This window comes from Rhinichthys klamathensis, unplaced genomic scaffold (genome assembly GCF_029890125.1).
Source record: "Rhinichthys klamathensis goyatoka isolate OS25496 unplaced genomic scaffold, OSU_Roscu_1.1 h1tg000473l_1, whole genome shotgun sequence".
NCBI classification, from domain to species: Eukaryota; Metazoa; Chordata; class Actinopteri; order Cypriniformes; family Leuciscidae; genus Rhinichthys; species Rhinichthys klamathensis.
In genome coordinates, this window is record NW_026606961.1 from 132,232 (window position 1) to 158,684 (window position 26,453).

Consider the following 26,453-nt stretch of genomic DNA (forward strand, 5'->3'; position numbering starts at 1 on the left):
TGAGAAGATGACAGCCGGTGGAGGAAGTGTGATGCTCTGGGCAATGTTCTGCTGGGAAACCCTGGGTCTGGACATTCATGTGGACGTCAAGTTGACACTTGTCACCTACCTACATGTTGCAAACTAAGTGCACCCCTTCATGGCAATGGTATTTCCTGATGTCAGTGACCTCTTTTAGCAGGATAATGCACCTGCCACAATGCACACATTGCTCAAGAATGGTTTGAGGACCATGATGAAGAGTTCAAGGTGTTGCCCTGGCCTCCAGGTTCCCCAGATCTCAATCTGATTGAGGATCTGTGGGATGTGCTGGACCAACAAGTCCAATCCACTGCAGCTCCACCTCCCAACCTACAGGACTTGAAGGATCTGCTGCTAAAGTCTTGTTGCCAGATACCACAGGACACCTTCAGGGGTCTTATAGAGTCAAAGCCTCGGCGGGTCTGCTCTGTTTTGTCGGCACACGGAGAACCAACAGCATATTAAGCAGGTGGTGAGGTAGCATTGTTTTGGATCATCGTTGTATGTCATCAATACTATATACTGTATATAGCTTCAGTGTTTTTACATCTATGTAAAATACAAATTCTCATAGGAAAACAATAAAGCCCATGTGAGCTATACCATCAACGGCTCTATTTAATTTCAAAATTCAGATGGCATCTCAAAGTTGTTCAATGATTTTGCAGTAGAATGCATTACAGCACATAATTTATTTAAAGCTGCAGTCTGCAGTTTTTCCTCTTTGTCGCCATCTCTGTTCGAAATCTGCAATTGCAGTTATTTGCGGAATTATCAACTTTACGTGAGTTGTGCCTCGACACGGCACAGCGCGGATGAACACAATGTTTGAGGAGAATGTGCAGCTGTCAGTCACCGCGCCGGTGTGGATACTGGCATTCAGAATCACAGATTAATATTCTGGGAAGTATGACCAACATAATAATTTTCACCGGAAAATGTCATCTGAACAAGTAAGTAACATCCACTTTTGTTCTGGCTCTGACATTGCAGTAAATCGCGCTGATTAAATCTAACAATCGCTTATCATATCACGTAAAACCGTGCAAATTATACTTTGTTCTCAAATTGTTAATGTTAACAACGTCAGCATTGCGTGACTACATGTAATGTCCTTCCGATATGTATCCATGTTTTCGCATGGGTCGGGTTGCAGTCTCTTTTTTTCTGTAGCCACTCCGAAGTCCGAACGAAGTCTTTTGCATTTTACAGCGGGTGAGTCTCTAGTTGTCACTGGTGATTGTCGTTTGAACCTTTCTGGATCCGCCATCAAATTGATAAGTTTAATTATATCAAGTGCTGTGAGAAAAGGATATAAATCTCCACCTCCAGCATCCTCACACGCAATATAGCCTACTAGCCGAGACTCCTTCTTTATGTGTACAGATGTGACGTAATGACGCAAAGACATGCTTTGAACACTGGCTGGTTATGTATTTTCTCCAAAATTTATTTTGGATAATTTTTAACCCAAAAAAGCTACGGACTGCGGCTTTAAAATAAATGACAATTTCAGCCACAGCTGTAGTGAACAAGACAAGTACTACAAGGAGATGAAAAGACAGGTGAATGTTATCCTCCCTAAATCCTTGCTTTGCTTTCGCAAAATCCACTGCGATCAAAAGAGCAGAATTCCACTGAGTGGGACATGTTTGCTGAGAACACGGCGAAGAGAGGAACAGCCCTAAATGGCAAGCTGATGAGAGATTTTGGAGACGTTTTGTGTCTAATGTGTTGTGTGAACCGTATATTCAGAGCTGAGGGGATCAACTGGAATAATTTAAGAATTAATCACAAAAAAAAACCTTGATTCAACCTGAATATTGTCCAAATTATGTCTATCATAATATTGGCTCTGGTGGTTTGACAATTGTATTAAAGAGGGCATGAATATGTGTGTCCATCACTAAACTGTTGCTCATTAGTGATATTTTTATCACATTTAATCATATTCTTTAATTGATCTATCTTAAATACACAGTCAATTAATATAAATGTATATAAGTTACGTATTAATAAACTTGATTAGCTTTAAATTGTGCTATTATTTTACATTACTTAAAGCTCCAGTCTGTAACTTCTTTGGGTTAAAAATTATCCAAAATAAATTTTTGAGCAAGTACATAACCAGCCAGTGTTCAAAACTCTCTGCTTGCCTTAGCTCGATTCAAAACGGTAAGCTTGTAATAATGTTTTTAATTCCAGTGGTACTGGTGGATTTCCGTGGGAGATTCGAGCATGTCTTTGCGTCATTACGTCACATCTGTACACATAAAGAAGGAGTCTCGGCTAGAAGGCTATATTGCGTGTGAGGATGTTGGAGGTGGAGATTTATAGCCTTTTCTCACAGCACTTGATATAATTAAACTTATTAATTTGATGGCGGATCCAGAAAGGTTCGAACGCCAATCACCAGTGACAACTAGAGATTCACCCGCTGTAAAATAGACTTTGGACTGAGAGTTTGGAAAAAGAGACTGCAACTGGCCCATGCTAAAACAAGGATAAATATCTGAAGGGCATTAAATGTAGTCACGCAATGCTGATGTTGTTAACATTAACAATTTGAAAACAAAGTATAATTTGCACGGTTTGATGTGATATGATAAACGATCGTTAGATTTAATCAGCGCGATTTACTGCAATGCTTTTTTTTCAGTTAGTTGGTCAGAAGAACAAAAGTGGATGTTACTTACTTGTTCAGATGACATTTACCAGTGAAAATTATTATGTTGGTCATACTTCCAAAAAGTAGAATCTGTGATTCTGAATGCCAGTATCCACACCGGCGCGGCGACTGACAGCTGCACATTCTCCTCAAAACATTGGGTTCATTGGGTTCTGTGCCGTGTCGAGGCACAACTCACGTAAAGTTGATAATTCCGCGAAGGATTGCAATTGCAGATTTCAAACAGAGATGGCGACAAAGAGGAAAAACTGCAGACTGCAGCTTTAATTTTTTTACTGGTAATATTTAATTTTATTTACTACTAGATTTATTTATTCACATACTGTTTTTTATTTTACATTGCACAAGTTATTATTGTATGCAGCTATGCTATAAATTCTTTGGCAATACAAATGTACAGTTTTTTATGTTAATAAAGCAAACTAAAACGGCAGATTTAGAGAGACCTAGCAAACAGATGAAAAGTCAGTTGAGGGAATAATGTGTATTAAGTGTGAACAATGAAGGTAGGAACAAAGGATGATATAAGGTAGAGAGAGAAATGTGTTGATGAATGAGTGAAACAGGCACATCACACACACCGGACTCAGACACGGCTCTACCCTCAACCCATCTGCCACAATATGAATGATGAACACACTTTAACCCACCACACTTACCATCCCCTCCCTGAAAAGGTCTTCCATAATACAGACATGCACTATATCACATCTGTCATTCTCAATCTATCTCCGCCTTCAGATCTCTATGTATATTTTACCTTTCTCTAATCTGCTTTCTGGCTTACCTTGTACTCATTCCCAGCCTCCATGCAGGGATTCGGCTCACATTGCGGACAGCACTGTCCTGCCAGGACCACCAGGTTCTCATTCTGCAAATTAAACAAGTACATCAACATGCTGTTTTTAATAGCTAGAACAACTCTTTCAGTACGTGATAACATTTAAACAGGGTTAATTTAACTAGTTTTAGAGATAATGTGGAAGATAACAGTAGTTTACACATCTAGACACACAGCACTGTGTTTTGCCTTGACTATTACCGACAGATCGAAACACAAAGCACAACTGACAGTTCAGGGTTGTTACTGACCGCTTTGCATGTGACAGGCTGACACTCCGCAACCAGGCATTCAACACGGCCATTTCCGCATCTACACTTTGTACAGGGGCTGGATGTCCAATCCACCCCATCTCTGTATTCACGGCCTTCCCAGGTGCATGAAGCTATGGAGTGGGAGAGAGCTTTTTATAATTGCAAAAAATTTACTAAGATCTCTGAAGGAAAACAAAACACATCATTGGTCTAAGACATTAGAATAAACCCTCTTGGGACCCATATAGCTAAGAAAAGAAAGCCTTTTAAAAACAACCAGCAAAACATTCAACAAAGAGAACAGGATCTGAGGCAAACAGATGATTGCTACTTACTTCATGACTCGCATGTAAAAAACTGAAATGTGCTATATCTGTGCTAGTGACACCAAACAGAAATGTAAAAATAATGGCTGTTTTCAAACAAGTTTTAAACACTACAACAGTCATTGCTGGGGAAATTCATTGGTTGAGACAATGCTGTTATATCCACTCAAACAGATCACAAATGCATTTGAGGCCACTAGAAACTACACACATCATCTTTAAAATTGCCATGTAATGGGAGTAATGTCAGACATGTCAAAATGTAAGACGGGGACTTGATTATGACCACTGGTTTTTGAATGGATGGAGGCAGATCTGAATGTGAGCTTGCCGTCGATTGTAAAAAAGGTGCAGGGATTTAAGCAGACTTAATTATTGAAGATTAAAAATTACAAGGTCAAAAAATAAAAATAACAAATTAAAAATGTAAAATATGCATGGATAAATTTATTACAATGAGTTCGGTGAGACTTTCATTTCTTACTGACTTTAACAGGTACATTTATAAATGAGCAGATATAAATAAATAAGTAAATAAATAAATATAGATATAAATAATCATATCCAGTGTATTTGGCCTAGAGACCCTTAGTAAATGGTAAATGGTAAATGGACTGCATTTATATAGCGCTTTCACAGACCCAATGGCCACCAAAGCGCTTTACATTTTGCCTCACATTCACCCATTCATACACCGACGGCGTAAAAAATAGGTAAAAAGTAAAAAATAAAAAAAAGTAAAAAGTAAAAAATAAATATACTAAAATGTGTTTGAAATACATTTATTTTATGCTAAGTATACTACAAATACATTTACATATTTATGTACTTAATATAAATACCATTTTGTACTTAATACACTTTAGTTATCCGGAAATAGTGCTGAGGTCCAACTAAAGATTAAGATTAAGTATATTTGATTGTGCTAAAGTGGAACTATTGCAAGTACACAATTTCGGTTCACTTTAAATATCTTGCATTTAAAGACTAAAGTTATACAGAGATCATACTATCATTACTAATCATTTTTTAGGGTACCGTAAAATTAAGAAATGTGTATTGTGCAATAAAGTACTCCAAATACATTTTTATTATTATATTTCTATCAGTAAGTCTCAAACAATTTATCAGTAAAGATTTTAATGGATTTGTAGTATACTTAGTATCAAGTATACTACAAAAATGTTTTGGTATAAGTTTTTTCACTAGGGACACTAAAATAAAACTGAAAGTGAACAATACAAAATGAAATAAAAAGAAACAAATTCATTCAATAAATAGTAAAAAAAAAAAATTGGTAAAGATATGTGATGTCATGAGTAAATTCTTAAATACAATAGCACAATTCTTTTCATAATGTGAACGAACCGACTGACCAAAACTTGAAACAGTGGGAGAAAAGTAGTCACTTTCACAAGCAACATCAGGTTGTGCATTAAAAAAAGTTGTAGCTTACTGTACCTCCATTATGAGTGCATACAGGACAGCAGTCTCCCTCTGGGATGAAAGGACTCTGGTCTTTCCCACAACTAAGAGGAGGACAATCACGTGGCCTGCAGGTCACCTTCCCATGAGAACATGTACACACCGAACATTTGGAATTACTCCATTGACTGTCATGCTGAGAGAGTGAGCGAGTGAGAGAGAGAGAGAGCGGTGGATCAGGACATGGTTGAAGAAACATGTAGATATTATTCCATAAAAACATGAAATGGACTTAAAAAAAACTGTTAACTTTAAATTTGTGCAAACATGCCAAATATCACTTCTTGTTTTGAGCCCCACTGCCAACACAGCTTGCTCCCCAAAAAAAATAAATGCTACTTGACTTGGAAGCTACACTGCTTGAATCCTAAACAGAGCACCAAGTGGCTCTTTAGCAGGGGTGATTGGGACAAAAAAGGAGCTTGCTCTGTCAGGGAAGAGTGGAACACAAACAAGAATGCCTTTGTGCACAAAACGAAGCAATCAACGAGCCGGGTGCTCAACCAGAAGTGGGAAGATTGGCTAAGGGACAGGATGAGGCTTAGAGCATCTTTCATTGGAGTTGTGTCAAGTGTCACTTACCCCATAAACCATTCCTTCATGGTGACAGATGCCGGGCAACTGCGTGAAACATTCCGGACAGCACTTGTTGGGTGGGATTCTCAAGCGTTCACCCTTGGAAAACATCCAAAGAAACATTTCAAGAGATGCATTAGCATCCCAGAGATAGATTTTATGAATGAAAATACACTTCAGAGAAAGCTTTATTAGGACTCAGGAGCAATGAGACATAATAAGGGACCAAAAATATTCGTCTTTGCGACCAGTGTTATTTCAATATTATTGATATATTGTAAGTTGTGAATGATTCAGTGAGTAACTCATAAACTAGCATAGTGATGTCACCAGCAACAACACCACTTTTGAGGACCAGCACTAACTGTTGTAGAAATCCTTTGAGAACCAGGTAACATTGAATTCTCTTATAAATGGTTCTTGGTATAACCCTCTTCATTCTAACCATTTATAACAGCTTTCTTAGTATTGGTTTTAATTGGACCAAAATTTTTTCATTCCTTTCATTCCTAGCTAACATTACATTCATCTACTCAGGTACTGTTATTGCCCCCTTTTTAATGGCCTGTGAGAAATTACTTTATTCTTACCCTCTGAAAGTCACATTGGGGATTTCGGCAGCGAGTGGGTTTGCAGATGACAATATCATTATAGCAGATGCAGTCTTGACAGGTGTCTGGTTTCCATGATGTATTGTTCTATAACAGGAAAAAAGGTACAAAGACATAAATCCATGCACACCAAATGCTATCAACTCTCAGTTGATCAACACTAAAAAGTAAGTCCCTGACATGTGGAGATTAAAACATAAAAAACAAATCAAATAGATGATAGATCGGAGTCCAAGCTCTAATAATGATTCCAAGAACAGTAATCTCCATACCCACTAAACATTCCCAATCATCAATTTTCAAAAAAGCTTCAGAATATTTTTGTTAGGTTTGTTAGAAAGTCTTAAGTGAAACCATTAAACAGGGCAATTAAAAATAGTAAAGATATCTTGCATTTAACCCCACACATCCCCATTTCCAACAATAAATGTTAGAGCATCAACAGATAAGACTAAAATATGTCGTTTTAGTATTTTAAGATCTATTAACAGTCTTGCCTGAGGGACCTCCTGCTTTAAAGGTATCAGATGAACAGAGAGGTAAAACAGAGGAGGAGCCTCCTTTATGTCAAGCTAGCCTTTTCCCTGAACTAATCCAAGCAGACCCAAACAGACAGAGAACCATGCTGGAGTTTGGATTGGTCCTCAAACAGGTTTTTTTTTTCTTCTTCAAACAGGATTTTTTCAAAAAACTTCAAGAAAGGTGAGGGTGAATGAAACATTAAACAAGTTCATGGACAAGTTCTTTTTGATGAATCAGTGACCGACCGGGAACTCGTGCAAAACCGAACATAGCAAAATGACTGAAAACTAAATCAAAACAGAACATATACACTATATGCACAAAACTTTGATTTGCTCTTTCAGATCATAAATTCTGTACAGTTGTATTATAAATCACACACAGTGACAGCTATCCTGAGGAGGCATCTTGTCAAACTGACATTTTGAGCAAGTGTTGATGGGTTGGGCATTTCAGCACAGCACCTCTGAAGTGACACTCTGCACAGATGTCTTAATGGGGAATGGCCCCAGTGTGGCTTTGAATGGCTAGCTCAGAAAGATCTGAGGACAGTGAATATCTCAGCAAACTGCCCGTGGTATCCAGAGGCCCAGAGTGGTGATAGAATCTCGGTTGTTAGTGTTCTAAAAACACATCTAATGTGATGTGTGGCATGCAGCACATTCAGCTAAAATTGTGAAAATGTTACATTGCACAAATTTAGCCACATCATGGGGGAAATAAGCTTTGAATACATTAATATGTTAAAGGGATAGTACATTCAAAAATGAAAATATGTATTATTTCAAGAACATGTGACATTCTTTGTTCTGTGAAACACAACAGTAAATTTTTGAAGAATATTATGTCCACTTCTTTCCATGAAAATAAACTAAATGAGAACTGAGGCTGTCAAGCTTCAAATGAAAGATTATTAGAAATTATTTTAGATTTTAGTTTTTTGGTTGAACTTTAACCAAGAGCCTTAATAAGGAAAGCAGAATTAAAAGAAAAAGTGTTCTGTGATTTCTCACCTTAATCATAATTTAATAAAAACCCTCTGTGGGACATTACTCACAAAACTCCTGACATTTCACAAAATTTTAATTTTATCAAACCAATCAAACGATAATAAACTTTAATTAGTCTGAGCTAGTCTGAATCATCAGTCTGCACCTGAGGTAGAAGAACTAAGAATCAAAACATCTGCTTCTCACATTATGTTCCTATTGCATAGTCGGTTACATAAGCAAGGCCATGAAGTTTTGAATTTTTAATTTCAGTAATGACTGAGAGATTGTTGTATTTCTCCAGCAGAGTTTGGGGCATTTTTGAGCAAGCAACAGCTTTGAGATAGTGCATTTTTTTGTCAGCTGAACAAATTAGGCCACAGAAATGTGTGCTCCAAGGACAAAAGTAATACAAATGAAATGACAACAGTCTATGATTGACATTTGTATAATGAAAATATATATTTAAAGTGCCCCTATTATGGTTTTTCTAATATTCCCTTTCATGCAGTGTGTAATATAGCTATTTGTGAATGTGAATGTTCTGCAAAGCTGTATCACTGATCACTGAGAAAGCCTCGTGAGCTATATAAATTCAGTTATATATTATGGTAATGGGCATTAGCTTCTGACACACACTGTAAGCGGTAGACCAATCACAACAGACTGGGCCGTCTGGCCAATCAGATCAAAGTAGCTCACAGAAAGGAGGGATTTAGAGAGACTGATTCATTCATCCAGTTGTTTAAGAATCATTGAACAATGTGGTGATGTGCAGTGTGTATATTATAAGAAACTGAAAGTGTTATTTTGACTTTTGATGCATGTAAACCTCTTGTAGAAGACCTCCAAAACAAAACTAGTCAACTTTAAAATGGCATAATAGGGGCACTTTAAGCTAGTTGTGAGGAAAAAGCTTTGACATTTAAGATCTTTAAATTAAAAATGAGTCACAAAACATTTCCATGAGGAGCAACGCAGTTACTTAAGTTTCTATTCAGGTATATACTGCATTCAAAATGTTATGACACATTTAAACGGTGTTATTATTCATTAAAACCAATTCATTAAAGCCAACTTGTGGTATTTAAAAATGTCTGAATTTAATTGCATTACATCACAACATCAAACAATTTAAAAAGGAAACTTCTCAGAGTTGACTTTTCTGAGCTATATTTGCAATGACCAGTCACAAGATTATTGCTGGTTGATGTAAGTCTTTTCTCTCTAAGTTCACAAAGCAGAGCAACTTCAGTGCAGTAGTTCAATGCAATTACTATGAATATTTTCCACAAAGTTTTACATTCAGATAATACTTTTGACTTAAATTTAAAACCTTATATTACTACACACTAAAGTTGAGGGTTTTTTAAAGGTGGTTTGGACGCACGTACACAACTTCCCCAAAAAGAAGAGAGAACGTGTATTCCTGTCAAAAAAGCTATTTGGTTGATGTATTGGGTTGTCTAAAACACAAAGTAAGCTTGAATGAGCCCCGGCCACGGCCCTGGCCCTGCTTGGAACAACGTATGAGAAGAATCGACAAATAAGGACACTTGTTGCTGAAGCTAAAGATAGGTCTGGATCTGGTCCAACTAACTTGTTTAAGCTAACAGGAGCATACTGTGAGTAAGGTGTACCTGCACAATCTCCAGGGCACAGCAGAGTTTGTGTGACAGAACATATTTGATAAATCAGCTGAGGAAGTAATGTGACATATTTGGTGGGCCACTCAGGTGCAATTCAGATACACACCATTACCCACAGACAAATGGTCTCTTGTGTGCACTGGATGATTTGAGACTGTCTATAGCGAAGAAAACAATTTATCTTCTGTTTCTGTGTCATTCTAAAGTATCATGTGACTTTCTACTCAAAGTAATAACAGCAGTGGCTATTTAAATGGAGTTAAAAAGAAAAACAATCTGGGTGAAAACATCACATTAAAACCCTCAAGGTCACATGTAAATGTTCTTATTTCAATTCTATAAGCTAAAGACTACTAGCCAAGCAAGCAGAAGGTAATTGAGTCCAAATTGAGCTGGCCTTGATTTAGGCAGTGAGAGATCAGTCAGAACCGAACCATTGCACAGACTAATTCAATTAGAGAATGTGCTAAATAGTGTCCCCGAGCCAATTCAGTCCACTAAAGCAGTGGCTGATGGCCAAAGTTACAACCAATGCAACTTCACCTACAGTTTGAGAGATCTTAAGATAAGCACATCCTACATCAGTTATATGGATGGTATTAGTCGTGTGGGATGACAAAGCAGCTAGAGAAATTTTAAAGGGGTCATTTAATGGTACATGCACTTTTACAAGTTGATTGTACTGAAATCTGTGTTGGCAGTGCCTGTACACAACCATCATAAAATGATAAAAATCCATCCAGTGTTTTTGTTTTAATCTCCTTATATGTTTTCCCCGGTCTCAAATCAAGCCGTTCGATTTTGTGACGTCACACGCTCGGAAGCCCCTCCCACGATTGTTGATTGACAGCAGCGTTTCAACACAGACCCGCCCTCGCTCGGGAGAGCTGTCAATCATAGTCTGCGCGGACCGGCGCGGTCATTGTTGATATGCTGGAGCACTGTCTATGAGCAGAATGGCGTCTAAGCGATTGTGGTGTTCTGTTCTTGGGTGTAATAACGAACACAGCAGTCATTTTAATGTTCCTAAATCCGAACCGCTGAAGACGCAGTGGCTGAGTTTGTTTTCGAAGGGAATATTCCCCACGAGCAACGTCAATGCTTTCATGTTTGCGCAAATCATTTCACACATCAGACTGCTTTATAAACGAGGGTCAGTATAAAGCTGGTTTTGCTAAGAAGCTGCTCATGAAAAAAGGATCGGTACCAGCTATTCGTGTCCCTGCAGCTGCTCCAGAAGAACTGAAGTAAGTGTGACGTTTTATTAACCTTTACATTAATATTTATATTCATCTTTGCAAATCGCTAGCTGCACGCTTCACAATGAATGCGGCTAAGGTTTACACTCAGGGTACATTACGGCATGTTTTCTACAGCGTTCTCAATATAATTCATAATCCCACGTTTATAATGAACAACGCGTTATGGTTATTGTGTTATTGTGTTACAAACGGTGTACGCACAGAACAGAGGGGCGGAGTCAGCGAAGCTCATTATCATTTAAAGTCATATGCACTGAAACGGCGTGCTGAAAACAGAGCTGTTTTTGACCAGGTAAAATAAGTGTTTTCTTACAATACTAATGAGAATTTTTAATTAAAGTATATTACAAACTTTTAATTTAGACCCTAAAGAATCATATTAGCTTGTGCAAAAATGGCATTATATGACCCCTTTAAAATGTTTCTAAAAATAAGCATTCTTGCAAAATCTTTTCTTTTTTTTTTGCCTTGCAAACTTAAACGTTTGGTTTTCTGTGATGTATTCTATTGTTGCTGCACATTCTGCACAAAAACACTCTCTTGAAAGCATCAGTAAAAATGTGTTGCAACTTGCAATGTTTGCATTGTTTTCATTGTATACCATTCAAAGCTGACAATGCTGCATTTATTTAATTTAATGTAAAAACAGTAATATTGTGAAATATTATTACAATTTAAAAAAATTACCATTACTCCAGTCTTTAGTGTCACACAATCCTTCCGAAATCATTCTGATGTCCTGATTTGGTGCTCATGAAACATTTCTTATCAATGTTGAAAACAGTTGTGCTGCTTAATATTTTTGTGAAAACTGTGATACATTTTTGAAGAACGGAAAGTTCAAAGGACCAGCATTTATTTGAAATAGAAACCTATGTCTTCACCTTTGATCAATTTAATGTGTCCTTTCAGAGAGAAAAAAAAAACATACTAACCACAAACTTTTGTATGATAGTTTATAACGTCCAACTTGCTGCCTATTTTATTTTTGTTAAATGAATAGATTAATTAATTACTCACATGAAATATGGTGCTCATAAAACAAAACATCATGGATCACCATGATCAAAAATCCCAGCAAGTTGTTCACAAGTCCAGTAAAAATAAGGTTCTATTACAAAACCTTGTCTCTGACATTCCTGGGCAGAGTGGGCATATGTGAGAAAAAAAGCCATGGGTGACCCTCTCTTTACTAACAATATGATGCAAAATGCATGAAGGACATCTGGTACCATGTTTCATAAAAGGATGGCATGTTAAAGACACAGCGCTATGTCTGCTGTTCCTTTGATTAAATATGGGCTTGAATACTTTCAAATGTATTCAGTTTCTGCACTTCAATTGCCTTCTACACAACTTCTTTCTTATGCCAGCCAAGCATGATTATATGCAAATTTCTTGCAAGGCAAGCGGAGAGACTAAAATGTTGCCAAAAAAGGATGTCTAAATCTATTTGTCACTGCACAAATATGCTCAAATGGTCACATCTTGGTCAAATGGTCACATCTTAATGTACAGTTCTTCCATTCAAAAGCAAATGTGATAATTACTGCGTTCTGAATGAACAGAGATGTGTCTCATATGGAAAACTGAACGTGCATCTTCCCTCATCTCCACTACTCAGTGTGAATTCAATTTTCCATGTGCAGTTTAAAATCTTCTGGTCCCCCTTGTAAACACTTAATTATGACTATAAAAAAACGAAGGCTGTCAAGACATGTACATAGTTCAGCTCCAACATAAAAAGAAACTAATAAATGATAGCTTCACCTTTATGTTGTGCTGCTCTATTCCCACTCACATCTCATCACTGCATTTGGAAATGTCCTATAGTAAAGGACTTGGAAACCTCTTAAGCACAATAATCATCTCTGATAACAGTCCTGATGTCATATGCATGAAAATAAGAAGAATTACTGTCATTAAATGACAACATTTCATCATCACTGTCATTCTTTTCAGAAGAAAAAAACAGGAATAAATGTGGCTGTAAGTTTCTTGGACCTAAGAGAAAGTGTCAAAAGCCCTTCAGAATTTGACAGCACTTTTAAAAGACTGTATTTAAATGTACAGAGCAGATCTATCATGGACACTTAATTGCACAGTTGATTGCACTTAAATAATATAATACATTATTGCAGAAAGCAGCTTTCAGTTTGACTGGAGGGAAACTGAATAATGGAGCCATTGAAATACTTAGTGTGTATTAGGGTATAAGTGGAGACACTTAGTGTTAGAAGATAATAAAAAACAAGGACGTAATGAAAGTGAAGAGGAAATTAAGGAGGAAAGGGAACATGATCAAGCGGGGTTTTTTTAGTTTTTTTTTAGATAAACTCCTCTGGATGTGGTCAAACACCATGACCAGTGCAGACAGACTTTTCAATAATTTACAGTTTCTGTCTTACAGCTTGTTATTTTTACTAAAAAAAATATATGAAAAAGTCAAGAGCTTTAACTCATGTTGAAAGCATTAAAATATGAACTATATCCATGCCACTAATGAAGCTCAATCTGCATGGCTTTATTCTGTCAGTAATATTGTATTCTCTTCCGGTTCTGTTGTCAATCCGCGTTCACGAGTCCGCAGTGACGTAAGACACTGCTGACGTGTTATCTGGTGCGTCTGTGCATTCGGTTTCAAATAAATATGGCTGGGCAAAAAAATGCAAGTCTTCCTCTGTGTCGAAATCCTTAGACATGTTTGCGAAGATTGTTTTGTTTACAGCGTGTGTCTCTCCCTCAGACTGTAAACGAAGCTCGGGCGCACCAGACACACGTCAGCAGCGTCTTACGTCATCAGCATCACTGAACGCGGATTGACAACAGAACCGGAAGACAATACAATGCTGAATAAAGTCGTAGTTTTTGTTATTTTTGGACCAAAATGTATTTTCGATGCTTCAAAACATTCTAACTAACCCACTGATGTCACATAGACTACTTTGATGATGTCTTTATATCCTTTCTGGACAAGGACAGTATACCGTACATACATTTTCAATGGAGGGACAGAAAGCTCTCGGACTAAATCTAAAATATCTTAAATTGTGTTCCGAAAATGAACGGAGGTCTTACAGGCTTGGAACGACATGAGGGTGAGTCATTAATGACATAATTATCATTTTTGGGTGAACTAACCCTTTAATACAAACTACTAAAGGTCACTTCACCTCAATGAGCACTTTTGCCCTACACACCTATTGAATTATTAATGCTAAAAACCTTGAAAGATGACAGGGAAAACAACAACACTGCACTCTAGCCAGGTAAATCTGTTCACCTGAGCACACTGCCTGTGTAAACAAAATGCTCTTTGGAAGGCTCAGGTACTGAAAGAGTGATGGTAAATTATTTACAAAAACTGGCTTTGTGGAAAACCTGTTCTTGGGGAGGGATTGGTCAAACAATGTGGGAGATTTGCCATGAAAAATGGACCACTTTAAGAATGCTGTTTCCGACACTGAAGAATGCAGGCAGTGTGTTAATGGTTAACAATTATGTGCTGGATGGTTGATCAAACACATTTATACCAGCAGGGGAGTCAGTTCACTCGTGGTCAATTAATATACTTGCAAATATAAATTTAATCAGATATTTAAATTTCGTCTACATACACTACAATTCAAAATGTGATTTTTAAAATGTTTTTTTCAAAAATAAGATCAGATTGTGAAATATTATTATATTTCAAATACCTGTTTTCTATTTTACTATATTTTTAAATGTAATTTATTCCTGAGATGACAAAGCTGTATTTTCAGCAACATTACAGTCTTCAGTGTCACATGATCCTTCAAAAATCATTCTAATGTGATGATTTGCTGCTCATGAACCATTTCTTATAAATGTTGAAAACAGTTGTGCGTATGGAAGCCATGATACATTTTTTTCAGGATTCTTTGATTAATGTATTTGATATATAAATCTTTTGTAACATTCTAAATATCTTTACTGTCACTTACTGACCCCAAACTTTTGAATTATTTTCTATGAATAACCTAAAACTAATTACATTTAAAAAACAAAAAGAACATGTTGGGGACTCATCAATGCTGTTTAAAAAGCATTCTAAATGGATACAAAATGTTGGACCTGCAGAGGTGTGTCATTGGAAAGAAATGCCGATGACATTCAATTAAAGAAAAAAAAAACATTTGTTTTTATCAACAAATGCCTGATAAAGCTCTCAAATGTTTGTTTTTTTCTGTATGTTTTTTTTTTTTTTGTGTGCAGCACTTTCTATATTAGTTAGGGGTGTTTACACATTATATATTAAAATGAAAAATTCTAAAATGAAAACAAAACCCTTAGCAAACACTCTGTTGGGGACCTCTGTTGCCCCAGACTATTGACTAAAATGCAGCCTTAGACTATCGTCTGTGTAAACAGTGGTCTGTCGAGGAACACTGTGCATGGGTATCGATTTAGTTCTCATCTGGCATACTGGCCTTTTTGCGAATGAAAACATTTCTTATTTGCACTCAATCAATATTTAACCTGGAACAAGTTGTTGTCACTCAATGCTTTACAGAGCTGCAGCCAAATATAAAAGTCTCAAGTGTTCATGCGTGTAGCGCTGAAACCCTATTGTAATTGTTAAATTTTCCCAAGACCAGCATTCTCCCCTTAACACTAGAAGTGCCAGAATTCCATAACTACTAGAACTGCCACAAGCGGTCATTTTGACCGTTAGATTGCAAGATCTATATCTTTAATGATAAATACCCAATTGAGAGATTAATGCATTTATTGTATTAGGATATCTTTTAAAAACAAAACAACACCAAACTGTACATTTAAAAAAGTTTAATTATACATTTATAAATAATAATATCAGTAGCCCGTAATTATCGCATATTCACAACAGATAGCTATTTCCATATCCATTCAACATAACTCAGAACAAGATAAGTACCCAAGATAATAACAACTAAAAGTATCTTATTTATATTCTTTTGACAGTGAGAGAGACAATGTCACGGTTTATGAATTCGCTGTCTCCTTTCTCGTCTTGTTGTGTGTATGTGTGTGTGTGTGTGTGTGTGCGTGCGTGTGTGCGTGGTCGCTGATCATTGCAGCTGATCAGCACGCCCGCTCTGATCAACGCGCCAGCTGCAACTGATCACCATTTGACCCTTTTTACTAGTGTTACTGTTGTCGACTAGTCTTTGTCAGATCGTTGTGGATTTTTCCTGCGTGTTTGTTCACTGCCTGTATCCGTTTTCCGTGTGTTATCCCGTGTTCAGCACTCCATGGTTCTACACGCAGCGTCCCTGTGCTGCCAAGGGCTTCATACCGGACATTTACACACCTTAACTCTCCCAGCATCTGACCAGCTCTCAATAAACATATCTGTCATTTTGCAATTGAATCTTCTGATTATTTCCTAATAGACAAAGGTCAACCGCGAGAAATGTAACAAAAGAATACCGCGAAATTCAGTGCGGTCAATATGACCGTCTATGGCCGAAATAGGTAAATAATTATGTTCATTTGGTTTTTTGCCTTATGTGTAATTTATATTAAAAACATTTTAAATGAAAATACAGACACTTTTAGGAAAAGTCAGGTACCAGCAGGATTTTATTTATTTTGTCAACAAAGTTATTGCAGATATAAAATTCAAAACGGTCAAAATGACGCCGTGGCCGTTCTAGTGTTAAAGTGATCGGGCAGAGTCAGACCAAACCTTAAGTCGTACAGACTTAAAACTTTGAGGGCTGGTACTCGCACCGTCTCCAAAGCTCGCCCCGATCGGATTCGATCGTTGCCCTGCATGTCAAAATTTTGGTGTATTTTGGATTTTTTTTTTTTTTTTTACTTTTGTAAACTAGTCCTGGTTTTAGGCCCGAACCAAACCAGCACAGAAAGATTTCTCTGAGTTCTGATTGTAAATAATTATCACAAAAATAAAGTTGAAATTTCGATGCCAAAACGTTCGGAGTGGGAGGAGACACTTTTCCTAAAATGGCTATAACTCGTGAACAGAATGAGATATTTTTTACCAAACTCAACGCACATATGTAAGAGCTCAATCTGTGGTCGTGTGAAAAAGAACGTTGCGACCGGCCACTTGGTGGTGCTATAACATGGAAAAAAACACAAAATGGCTATAACTACGCAACCCTAAATCTGATTGGCTTGAAAATTGACAGGCGGTGTCTTCTTCCAAGATGCCAAGAATGCCTTTGAGGACATTCGCACATCTCGAAAAACGTGGCTATGAGCAGCTATCAGACCTAGGCTACCGTGCTGATGGCCTGCACCCCAGCAGAATCGGAGCGGCTGTTCTGTCGGACAACATCTCCAAGACGTTACACACCGTATGACTAGAAAATCAAATTCCAAATCACAGTCTTTGCTGTGCCAACTTAATTGATATAAGTAGTGTAGAACATTATATAGAAACTGTGTCTATTCCTCGTTTAGTGAGGCCAAATAATAAATCTACTGTAGGATCTAGGAAAAATCTTATTGTAATTAAACCAGAAAATCTAAATATCAGTGAACAAAAACAATTTCTAAAACTAGGTCTTCTAAACATTAGATCGCTCACACCTAAGGCGGTTATTGTAAATGAAATGGTCACAGATAATAGCTTCAATGTACTTTGCCTTACTGAAACCTGACTTAAACCAAACGAGTATTTCGGTCTAAATGAGTCTACCCCGCCAGGATACTGTTATAAGCATGAGCCCCGTCTGATCGGTCGTGGCGGCGGTGTTGCAACAATCTATAGAGATATTCTTAATGTTACTCAGAAAACAGGTCACAGGTTTAATTCGTTTGAAGTACTTGTGCTAAACGTTACGCTCTTAGATGTAAGAAAGAAATCCCTATTATCCCTAGCCTTGGCTACTGTATATAGACCTCCAGGGCCATATGCTGAATTCCTAAAAGAGTTTGCAGACTTTCTCTCAGATCTATTGGTCAATACCGATAAAGCAATAATTGTTGGAGATTTTAACATACACGTAGATAACACAAACGATGCGTTAGGGACTGCGTTTACAGATTTATTAAACTCCTTTGGGGTCAAGCAGAACGTCAGTGGTCCCACTCATCGTCTAAATCTAGATTTAATTATATCATATGGAACCAATCTAACCGATATAGATATTATACCGCAAAGTGACGATCTCACTGATCATCACATGGTAACTTGTATAATACATACTGCTGAAATTTGTCATGTTGCGCCACGTTATAGACCAGGCAGAACAATCCTTCCAACCACTGTAGATAGATTCTCAAATAGCTTACCTGATCTATCTCAGCTGCTAAGTGAACCCAAACAAACAGATGAACTAGAGGAAATGACTAGCAGTTTGAGCACCATTTTCTCTAGTACATTAGATATTGTTGCACCAATTAGATCAAAAAAGGTTAGAGAGAAAACTAAAGCACCATGGTACAACAGTGCTACGCATGCTATCAAGAGAGAAACTCGTAACCTAGAGCGTAAATGGAAACAAACTAATTTAGAGGTCTTTAGAATCGCGTGGAAAGACAGTATGTCACGTTATAAAAAAGCTCTAAAAGCAGCCAGGGCAGAGCATCTCCGCAAACTAATAGAAAATAACCAAAATAATCCAAGGTTTTTATTTAACACCGTGGCTAGACTAACAAATAAACAGACATCACCAGAGCAAAATATTCCGTTACAGTATAGCTGTAATGATTTTATGAACTACTTCAATGAGAAAATAGAAAGCATCCGAAACACAATTGTAAATGTACAATCCTCTATGGTGTCTTATGATTCAGCCTCAACTATGGCCCCTCTGGAACAACTACACCGCTTTACAACTATAGGACAGGAAGAGCTAAATTAACTTATCATTGCATCTAAACCAACAACATGTTTATTAGATCCAATACCAACTACATTTCTGAAAGAAGTGTTACCTGTAGTGGAAGAGCCTCTTCTTAATATTATTAACTCGTCTTTATCTTTAGGTCATGTTCCAAAAATATTCAAGCTGGCACTAATAAAACCTCTCATTAAGAAACCGCAATTAGATCCAAATAACTTAGCAAATTACAGACCGATTTCAAATCTTCCATTTATGTCTAAAATACTAGAAAAAACTGTGTCCGCTCAATCGTGCTCTTTCTTGCAAGAAAATGAGATATATGAAAAAATTCAGTCAGGATTCAGACCGCATCATAGCACAGAAACTGCGCTAGTTAAAATTACAAATGATTTACTTTTAGCTTCTGACCAAGGCTGTATCTCAATATTAGTTCTACTCGATCTTAGCGCTGCGTTTGACACTTTTCGATCATAAAATACTCTTGGATCGACTACAAAACTACACTGGTGTTCAGGGACAGGCATTAAGCTGGTTCAGATCGTACTTATCGGACCGTTACCATTTTGTTTGTTTAAATGGGGAAAAATCGAAGATAACGTCAGTAGAATATAGAGTGCCGCAAGGATCGGTGTTAGGCCCTCTGCTATTCTCAATATATATGCTGCCACGGTAATATTATAAGAAAACATGGAATTAATTTCCACTGCTATAATGATGACACTCAATTATATATTTCATCACGGCCAGATGAAAACACTAACTCATCAAAATTGACAGAGTGTCTTAAAGATATAAAATGCTGGATGACGCGTAATTTCCTGCCACTAAATCCAGATAAAACGGAGATATTACTTGTTGGTCCAAAAAACTACCCACAAAACCACTTACAATACAACTTTAATATAGAAGGATGTCCTGTTACTTTATCCTCTACGGTAAAAGACCTGGGAGTTATACTAGACCGCAACTTGTCTTTCGAAAATCATATTTCATCTGTTACAAGAACAGCCTTTTTCCACCTTAGAAACATTGCTAAATTACGTAACATGCTATCTGTTTCTGATGCAGAAAAGTTAGTTCATGCATTCATGACCTCGAGACTAGATTACTGTAATGCTTTATTAGCTGGTTGTCCTGCATCTTCAATAAACAAGCTACAGTTAGTGCAAAATGCAGCCGCTAGAGTTCTTACTAGGTCAAGAAAATATGATCATATAACACCAATTTTATCATCTCTACACTGGTTACCTATCAAGTTCCGTATCAATTACAAAGTACTATTACTGACCTATAAAGCCCTAAATGGTTTAGCTCCTGTGTATTTAATGGACCTTCTATCGCCCTACAATCCATCGTGTTCTTTAAGATCACTAAATTCGAGGCTTCTGGTCATTCCTAGGATATCTAAGTCCACTAAAGGAGGGAGGGCATTCTCACATTTAGCTCCTAAACTCTGGAATAGCCTTCCTGATATTGTTCGAGGCTCTGACTCGCTGTCCCAGTTTAAAACTAGATTAAAGACGCATCTCTTTAGCCAAGCATTTACATAATGCTTACCTTTTATAATACTGCTGAATCAGATCAAATGCATTTAATACTATAAAACTTGAAGAGACTGTAGGTTATCTGTATAGGTTGCATAGTATTTACAGTCATTACGTTCCTGTGTATATTGCGTGAATGACGGGTGGTTGGGCAGATATTGTGTTTCGCGGTAGGTAGTATGCCATACGGAACCGTTGTCCACTGAAACTGCATATTAACGCACCAGTGGGGCTCGACAGACTTAGTCAACGGGTTGGCGCGTATGGTTGGGTTGCGGAGAGATTGTGAGATTGTGGTTAGGTCTCAGCAGCAGGAGGGACGTAGAGGTCAGTAAGCAAGGCTGAGATGAGTGGGGGACAGAGGGGGGTGATTTTGGGACGCAAGAGTCACTGTCTTCATGTTTTATCATTTACGCCTGTGTTAATGAAATCATCATTATGAACAGCAGCTACGCTAATTATTTTCCCTTTTTGCTTTTCTGCTGTTATCTCGGGACGCGAGTCCCGAGGAAATGGCGTTCGTCAGCTCCAGTTTGTATCCAGCCTCTCACGGAGACTTCAGATGCTCCAATCACAAAGCCTGTGAAGAGACAACTCAACACCGGCGATATGGACTCTCTATGGTGGACGGCACTGATCCTTAACAACTCGTCTTAATACCGGCGTGATTACTTGGACTTCCAAAAGATGGAAATGGATAAATACTCTAAATGTTCCGATCCAATCTGACTTGTAATGCTGCCCGAATCATGCACTGTTCCTTCGTTGGCCAGAGGAGAACTGGCCCCCCGACTGAGCCTGGTTTCTCCCAAGGTTTTTTTTCTCCATTCTGTCACCTGATGGAGTTTTGGTTCCTTGCCACTGTTGCCTTGGCTTTTGGCTTGCTTAGTTGGGGACATTTAATATTCAATAATGTTATTGATCTGCCTTTCTTAAGGTGGACGTTGACGCAATTTTCTTTTAGAAACAAACTTTGTTATATTGTTTTCATGTTATGTTATCACTGTGAAGCGCTTTGATACAATCTGTATTGTAAAAAGCGCTATATAAATATGGGTGACTTGACTTGACTAACGAAGGCCGATCGGAAAGAAACTCGCTGGGCCTGTTTGACTCATGGCCCTAGAGACCTGTGAGAAATTCAAAAGAAATCGGCCACCAGGAGGGCGCCTTTACGTTTTTCATGTGAATAAAGGATTGTATACCGTGCGGTTTTTTGCACACGCCCGCGGCATTCATACCGTATGGTAGAACTCCTCATTCTGAGCAATTTTGCCTCTAAGAAGGCCGCTGCCAATCGAATCGTGGAGATTATTTTGGCTAAACCTCGATAAAACCCCTGCGGCACAATTCTTGGAACTCTCTAGGTCAATAATTATATATAAAAAAAATTACTTTGGCCTTTGGATAGCTATAGCTGAGTCATTTAGAAAAAAGGGCGTGGCCAAGTCTACCCAACAGCTTATCATTCATAGACGAAAATTCAGAACTTCGCATTATTAGGTGAGCACATGCGGCACATGATTCTAAATAACCACACAGACTTTTATGGAGATCGGCCAGATAGGTGGGGCTATAACTGTTAAAAAGGTGTAAAAATTCTGTATTTCTATGGCAAATCCCATGAAAATGGCCCTCTTCCTGCCTGATTTGTGTAGAACTTCAAGGGTGTGCACATGCGTCACATGATTCTAAAGAAGCAAGGAGACTTTTATGGACATCAGGCCTAGGTGCCACTTTAACTGTTATAAAGGTGAAAAAAAGCTTTAAAATCCATGTATTTCCTTAGTAAACTGCCTACTAAGTAAACTGCCTGTATTGGCTGTAAATTGTAAATAGCAACATTTTTAATTTGATGTTTGTATATCAATGTCACTATAATAACATTTGAGACCTTCAAATTTGCCAAACTAGACTGGAGTTGAAAATAATAATGTTGATACTGCAACCTGTATGAATTATCATTGGAACGGTATACCTGAGGGCAGACCGGGCAAGGATTGGGCCATGGGACGGAAATGAGGATGTATGGATTACAAATTGCTCAGAGCTTTGACAGCTTTAAAGGCCAGCAGGAGCCTTTCAGAGCAAACAGGCCGACTGTGAGGAAAAAACTGCAGTCAATCACAAAACTTTTTGAGCGACACTCAAGAGGTTTGCGGCTGAGCCAAACCCCACTGAGGGCTGGAGAGTTGGAGACAGATGGATGTCAAATTTGCAGTACAACTGTAATGAGCCTATCTCTGCTCCCTCCAGATTCAATAGAAGGACTGGAAGGGGAGCTAGACATTTAACAAAAAAGGCCTGTACTAAGAGGATTATAAGCATATGTTTGGGATTAAAAAAAGGGTACTCCAGGTCATTGGTACAATTCACTTTTTCACTGCTGAAATACAGGTTGTTCCAGAGAACACTAACAAGAATAGATTGTTAATCAGTATTGCTCCTAGAAGCTATAAGCCCTCAAGTATAAAAGTTTGCATACTACAACAGAATCTGTGCAACAAAAAGATGTTACAGGTTATCAGTGTGAACAAGTTTGACTTGATGCCAGTCAAAAACAAAACAACAACAAAACAGCAAAATAAAATAAAAAGTGAAACAAAACTAAACAAAAACAAAAATAAAGCAGAAACGAAACCAAGAAACAAAATGAGAAATGAAATGAGAAATTTAAATTAAAAACAAAACAATGAAATTATATGAAATTAAATTAAAAATCATCACCAATCCCTTTTGGGTGATCCTTTGCGGTTCTCAATCCAGTATTACAATGAGACAAATCTTTGTAGGTGTAATGTTCAGTTTGTTTACACGACAACAATTCTGTTTAAAAATGAGTTTTCCCGCGTAGAAACGACACCATTGTCAAAACGATCCCCATTCACACGGATCCGCGAAAAACGACTAAAAATGCTGTTTTCTGCTGCCAGGCCTTTAGATGGCAATGAAACACTATAGATTGAACACGTAATAGGCATGTGTATGACGTCAGAGATTCATTCAGAGATTCGCGTTTTTGTTGTTTACACGGAGACCGTTTTCAAAAACTTGCCCTTTGAAACAGGTTTTCAAAAGTTTGCGTTTTCAGGCACCCAAACCGCTGTTGTCGTCAAAATGAACGGCCAAAACACATACAAAGTTTTACGTTTTCAGTTGAAAACGATGTCGTGTAAACAGCCCCTTAGTTTTCATGGACATTCAGTTTGTTTTCATTAGTTATGTCTTCCTTGTTTGATTTTTCCACCACTCCTTTGTTCCCACGTTCACCATCATTATGAGTCTATTTCAGCTGTGTATCGATAATTACCTTTAATTGTGTCAGTACTTAAGTTACTCCTCTTCCTCTGTTTGTTGTCCTGTCACTCTTACATTTAGCCTGTTTTTTTTTATTAAAACTTCACCTGTTTGCCTGCATCCACCCGTGACAGTGGGACTGCACAGTAGTAACGTTCAACGAGTCCAAACATTGTCATTGAGCTTCGTTATGGCACTGGCCTGTTCTATCACCATATGTGGCAAGCAATTTCTTCTCTCTCGCTTTTTCTGGATGTGAGGAGCTGGAAACTGAGAGTTCAATAAATAAAAGATGATACGCACAGCTTGAGTCTGAAGTCAGTTACCAACACTACCATCTGATAAATTGTAGGAATCATAGCCCAGCATGCCTCAAAACCATGTTGGTCAAAGCTGTTTGCACATTGCTTATTAACTATACACAGATGAAATTAAAGTGATATCTATTGACAAAAGTAAACATTTAGTTTTAGCACTTTAGTGCTTCTATTGCAACATGAGTTCAGTGAATTTTGCTGACCACATTATTAATTGCTTTTTGATCGTGACCTGCACATTTCAGAGGCATTCGATTATTTCATTACTATCCACGGCAAGCAGTGAACGTGTGCATGGTCAAATGTTTATGAAGAAATGCACATTCCCAAGAAAAGTTTTTGAAGGCCATTTTGTACATATAAAACATTTATACAAAAGGCCCCTGAACTTGTGCCTTAGAGAAGTGCAATGTACACTTGGAATTACTGCTATTTGCCCTGAAAAGCAAACGTATAACAAATTTCATAAATAACTGAGTAGGTATTACAGAGAGCTGGTAATTTTTCTTCTACAGTATTCCACAGTAATCAGTTTCCCCCCTCTCACTACACTCCTCCCTGGAGGTTTAAAATGATTGTGGCTCCTTTTCTTTTAACTTCCTGTGGTGTTTGTGGATGCTGAACATAGACCAACCTGATTGTATGAGCATGGCAGTCTTAATGGGGCAAATGCATTTGCAGTGACAGGAGTATATATGTTCATGTGAGACAACAGCTGTGCTGTCAGGTCCTAAGAAATTCAGGTACGCAACTACAATTAAAGATTTCCGTAGGCTGTTCCTGAGTGAGCCATTTTAAATCTGTCCCAACATTCATAGACAGATGGATTAAGGAAGAAAACGTTACAGGGTAGCCATTAACCTTTTAAAGACTAATTTCATATTTTACAAGAACATCAATTCAATGATGTGTGGCATCTTTAAAACTGCTTTCAGCAAAAAAATGTTTTAGAACATAATTAAAAGAGAGTGAACAAAATGTGTGATAAATCAGTTTTACATTCTTAAATTTGAAACTCAAGCATCAAAAGTTTACGTTAAGTATTTGCTGAAAAAATTATTCAGTTCTCCCGATTAGAGAAAGGGCCATAGAGGGTAATGATGGCCAAAGAACATGCTTGACTGGCACACTCATTTCCTTCCCATTACAGTGCATTATCCTGCAGAGCCTCGTGGACAGAGAAGTGTTTAGTTTCAATCAATTTGTCGGTCTGGAAATGTAAGAATGGACTGACTCAGGTATCTCCTGAATGGTTTATAGCTTACTGCCCAGTTGGTCTCAGCGTTTACAAGTCTGAGGGGTAGGTTTAACAATTTAAGATGATGTTTTCAAAGATGGATTTGAGTCTCCACAGTCTGAGCCGAACGCTATTTCAATCAGCCCTCTCCCCTCCCAGTCTTTAAAAGGTCAGGCCACAATCAATACTGCCTAACAACCAAAGCAAGTGAGCAAAAAAAAAGAAAAGAAAAAAAGATGTAGCTGTCATATATTAACGTATTTCCAATTTCCATTCGGTCTGGTGTAATATTGACTTCTTATACATTAAAGCACATGCTGACCTCATGCACTTTTGCTGGAATGATGCTTTACCTACACCCTCCAGATTGCTAAAGCAGGTGTTCTGTTATATTTAATTCAGTCCCATCCGAATTTAGTAAACCCTATGATGCTCCTATTACTATCCGGAGATTATTTTAGCATACTGGCTTTGAATGCATCAGAAAAACAGCTGACCCTGGCGCCACGGTAGAAAATAAGTTTCTATTTTAACTTTGTTGAAACTGTATATTGGGTGAAAATAATACAACATCAATACGAATGCATTCTAAATCCCCAATCCTATGCTACATACATAAGTAATAGAGTACATTTAGTTAGATTACGTTTTATTGTTTTATGTGCATACTGTATATACTGCATTCCAGAAACTCTCATGCCATTTGAATAACAGCAGTGCATGTATAGCATTCCTCTCATTGATTGCCGGGTGCCAGCAGACTAATGACTGTAGTGAGGTCGCCATGGATTGGCCTATATTTGAAAGGCACATGATACTGCCGGCCAGCTATTTGTGACTCCATAAAGAAAACAGCTAACACTTATATACCTCAGATGCCTTGGACTGTATTCAGGGCCCAGTGCAACAGTAATCCTGCATGTATGCTTCAAACAGCATTTCTAAATAAGAGATTGCGTACATGGAGAGCTATAAAAAGAGCTTGTACCAAAATACCAGCATACATTAGAACT

The 26,453-nt window shown here is 37.7% G+C and overlaps 1 protein-coding gene across 3 annotated transcripts in view; it reads right to left on the reverse strand.

Moving 5' to 3' along the window:
- The window catches only part of fras1 (Fraser extracellular matrix complex subunit 1), a 120,288-nt gene that overhangs the window by 74,724 nt on the left and 19,111 nt on the right, over positions 1-26,453 (reverse strand). For all 3 annotated transcript variants that reach the window (XM_056236941.1, XM_056236940.1, XM_056236942.1), the window contains exons 3-7: positions 6,783-6,890; positions 6,199-6,291; positions 5,593-5,752; positions 3,803-3,936; positions 3,498-3,581 (exon numbers count right to left, since the gene is read on the reverse strand). In XM_056236941.1, the coding sequence (XP_056092916.1) occupies positions 3,498-3,581; positions 3,803-3,936; positions 5,593-5,752; positions 6,199-6,291; positions 6,783-6,890 (579 nt within the window). The remainder of the gene's footprint in view (positions 1-3,497; positions 3,582-3,802; positions 3,937-5,592; positions 5,753-6,198; positions 6,292-6,782; positions 6,891-26,453) is intronic.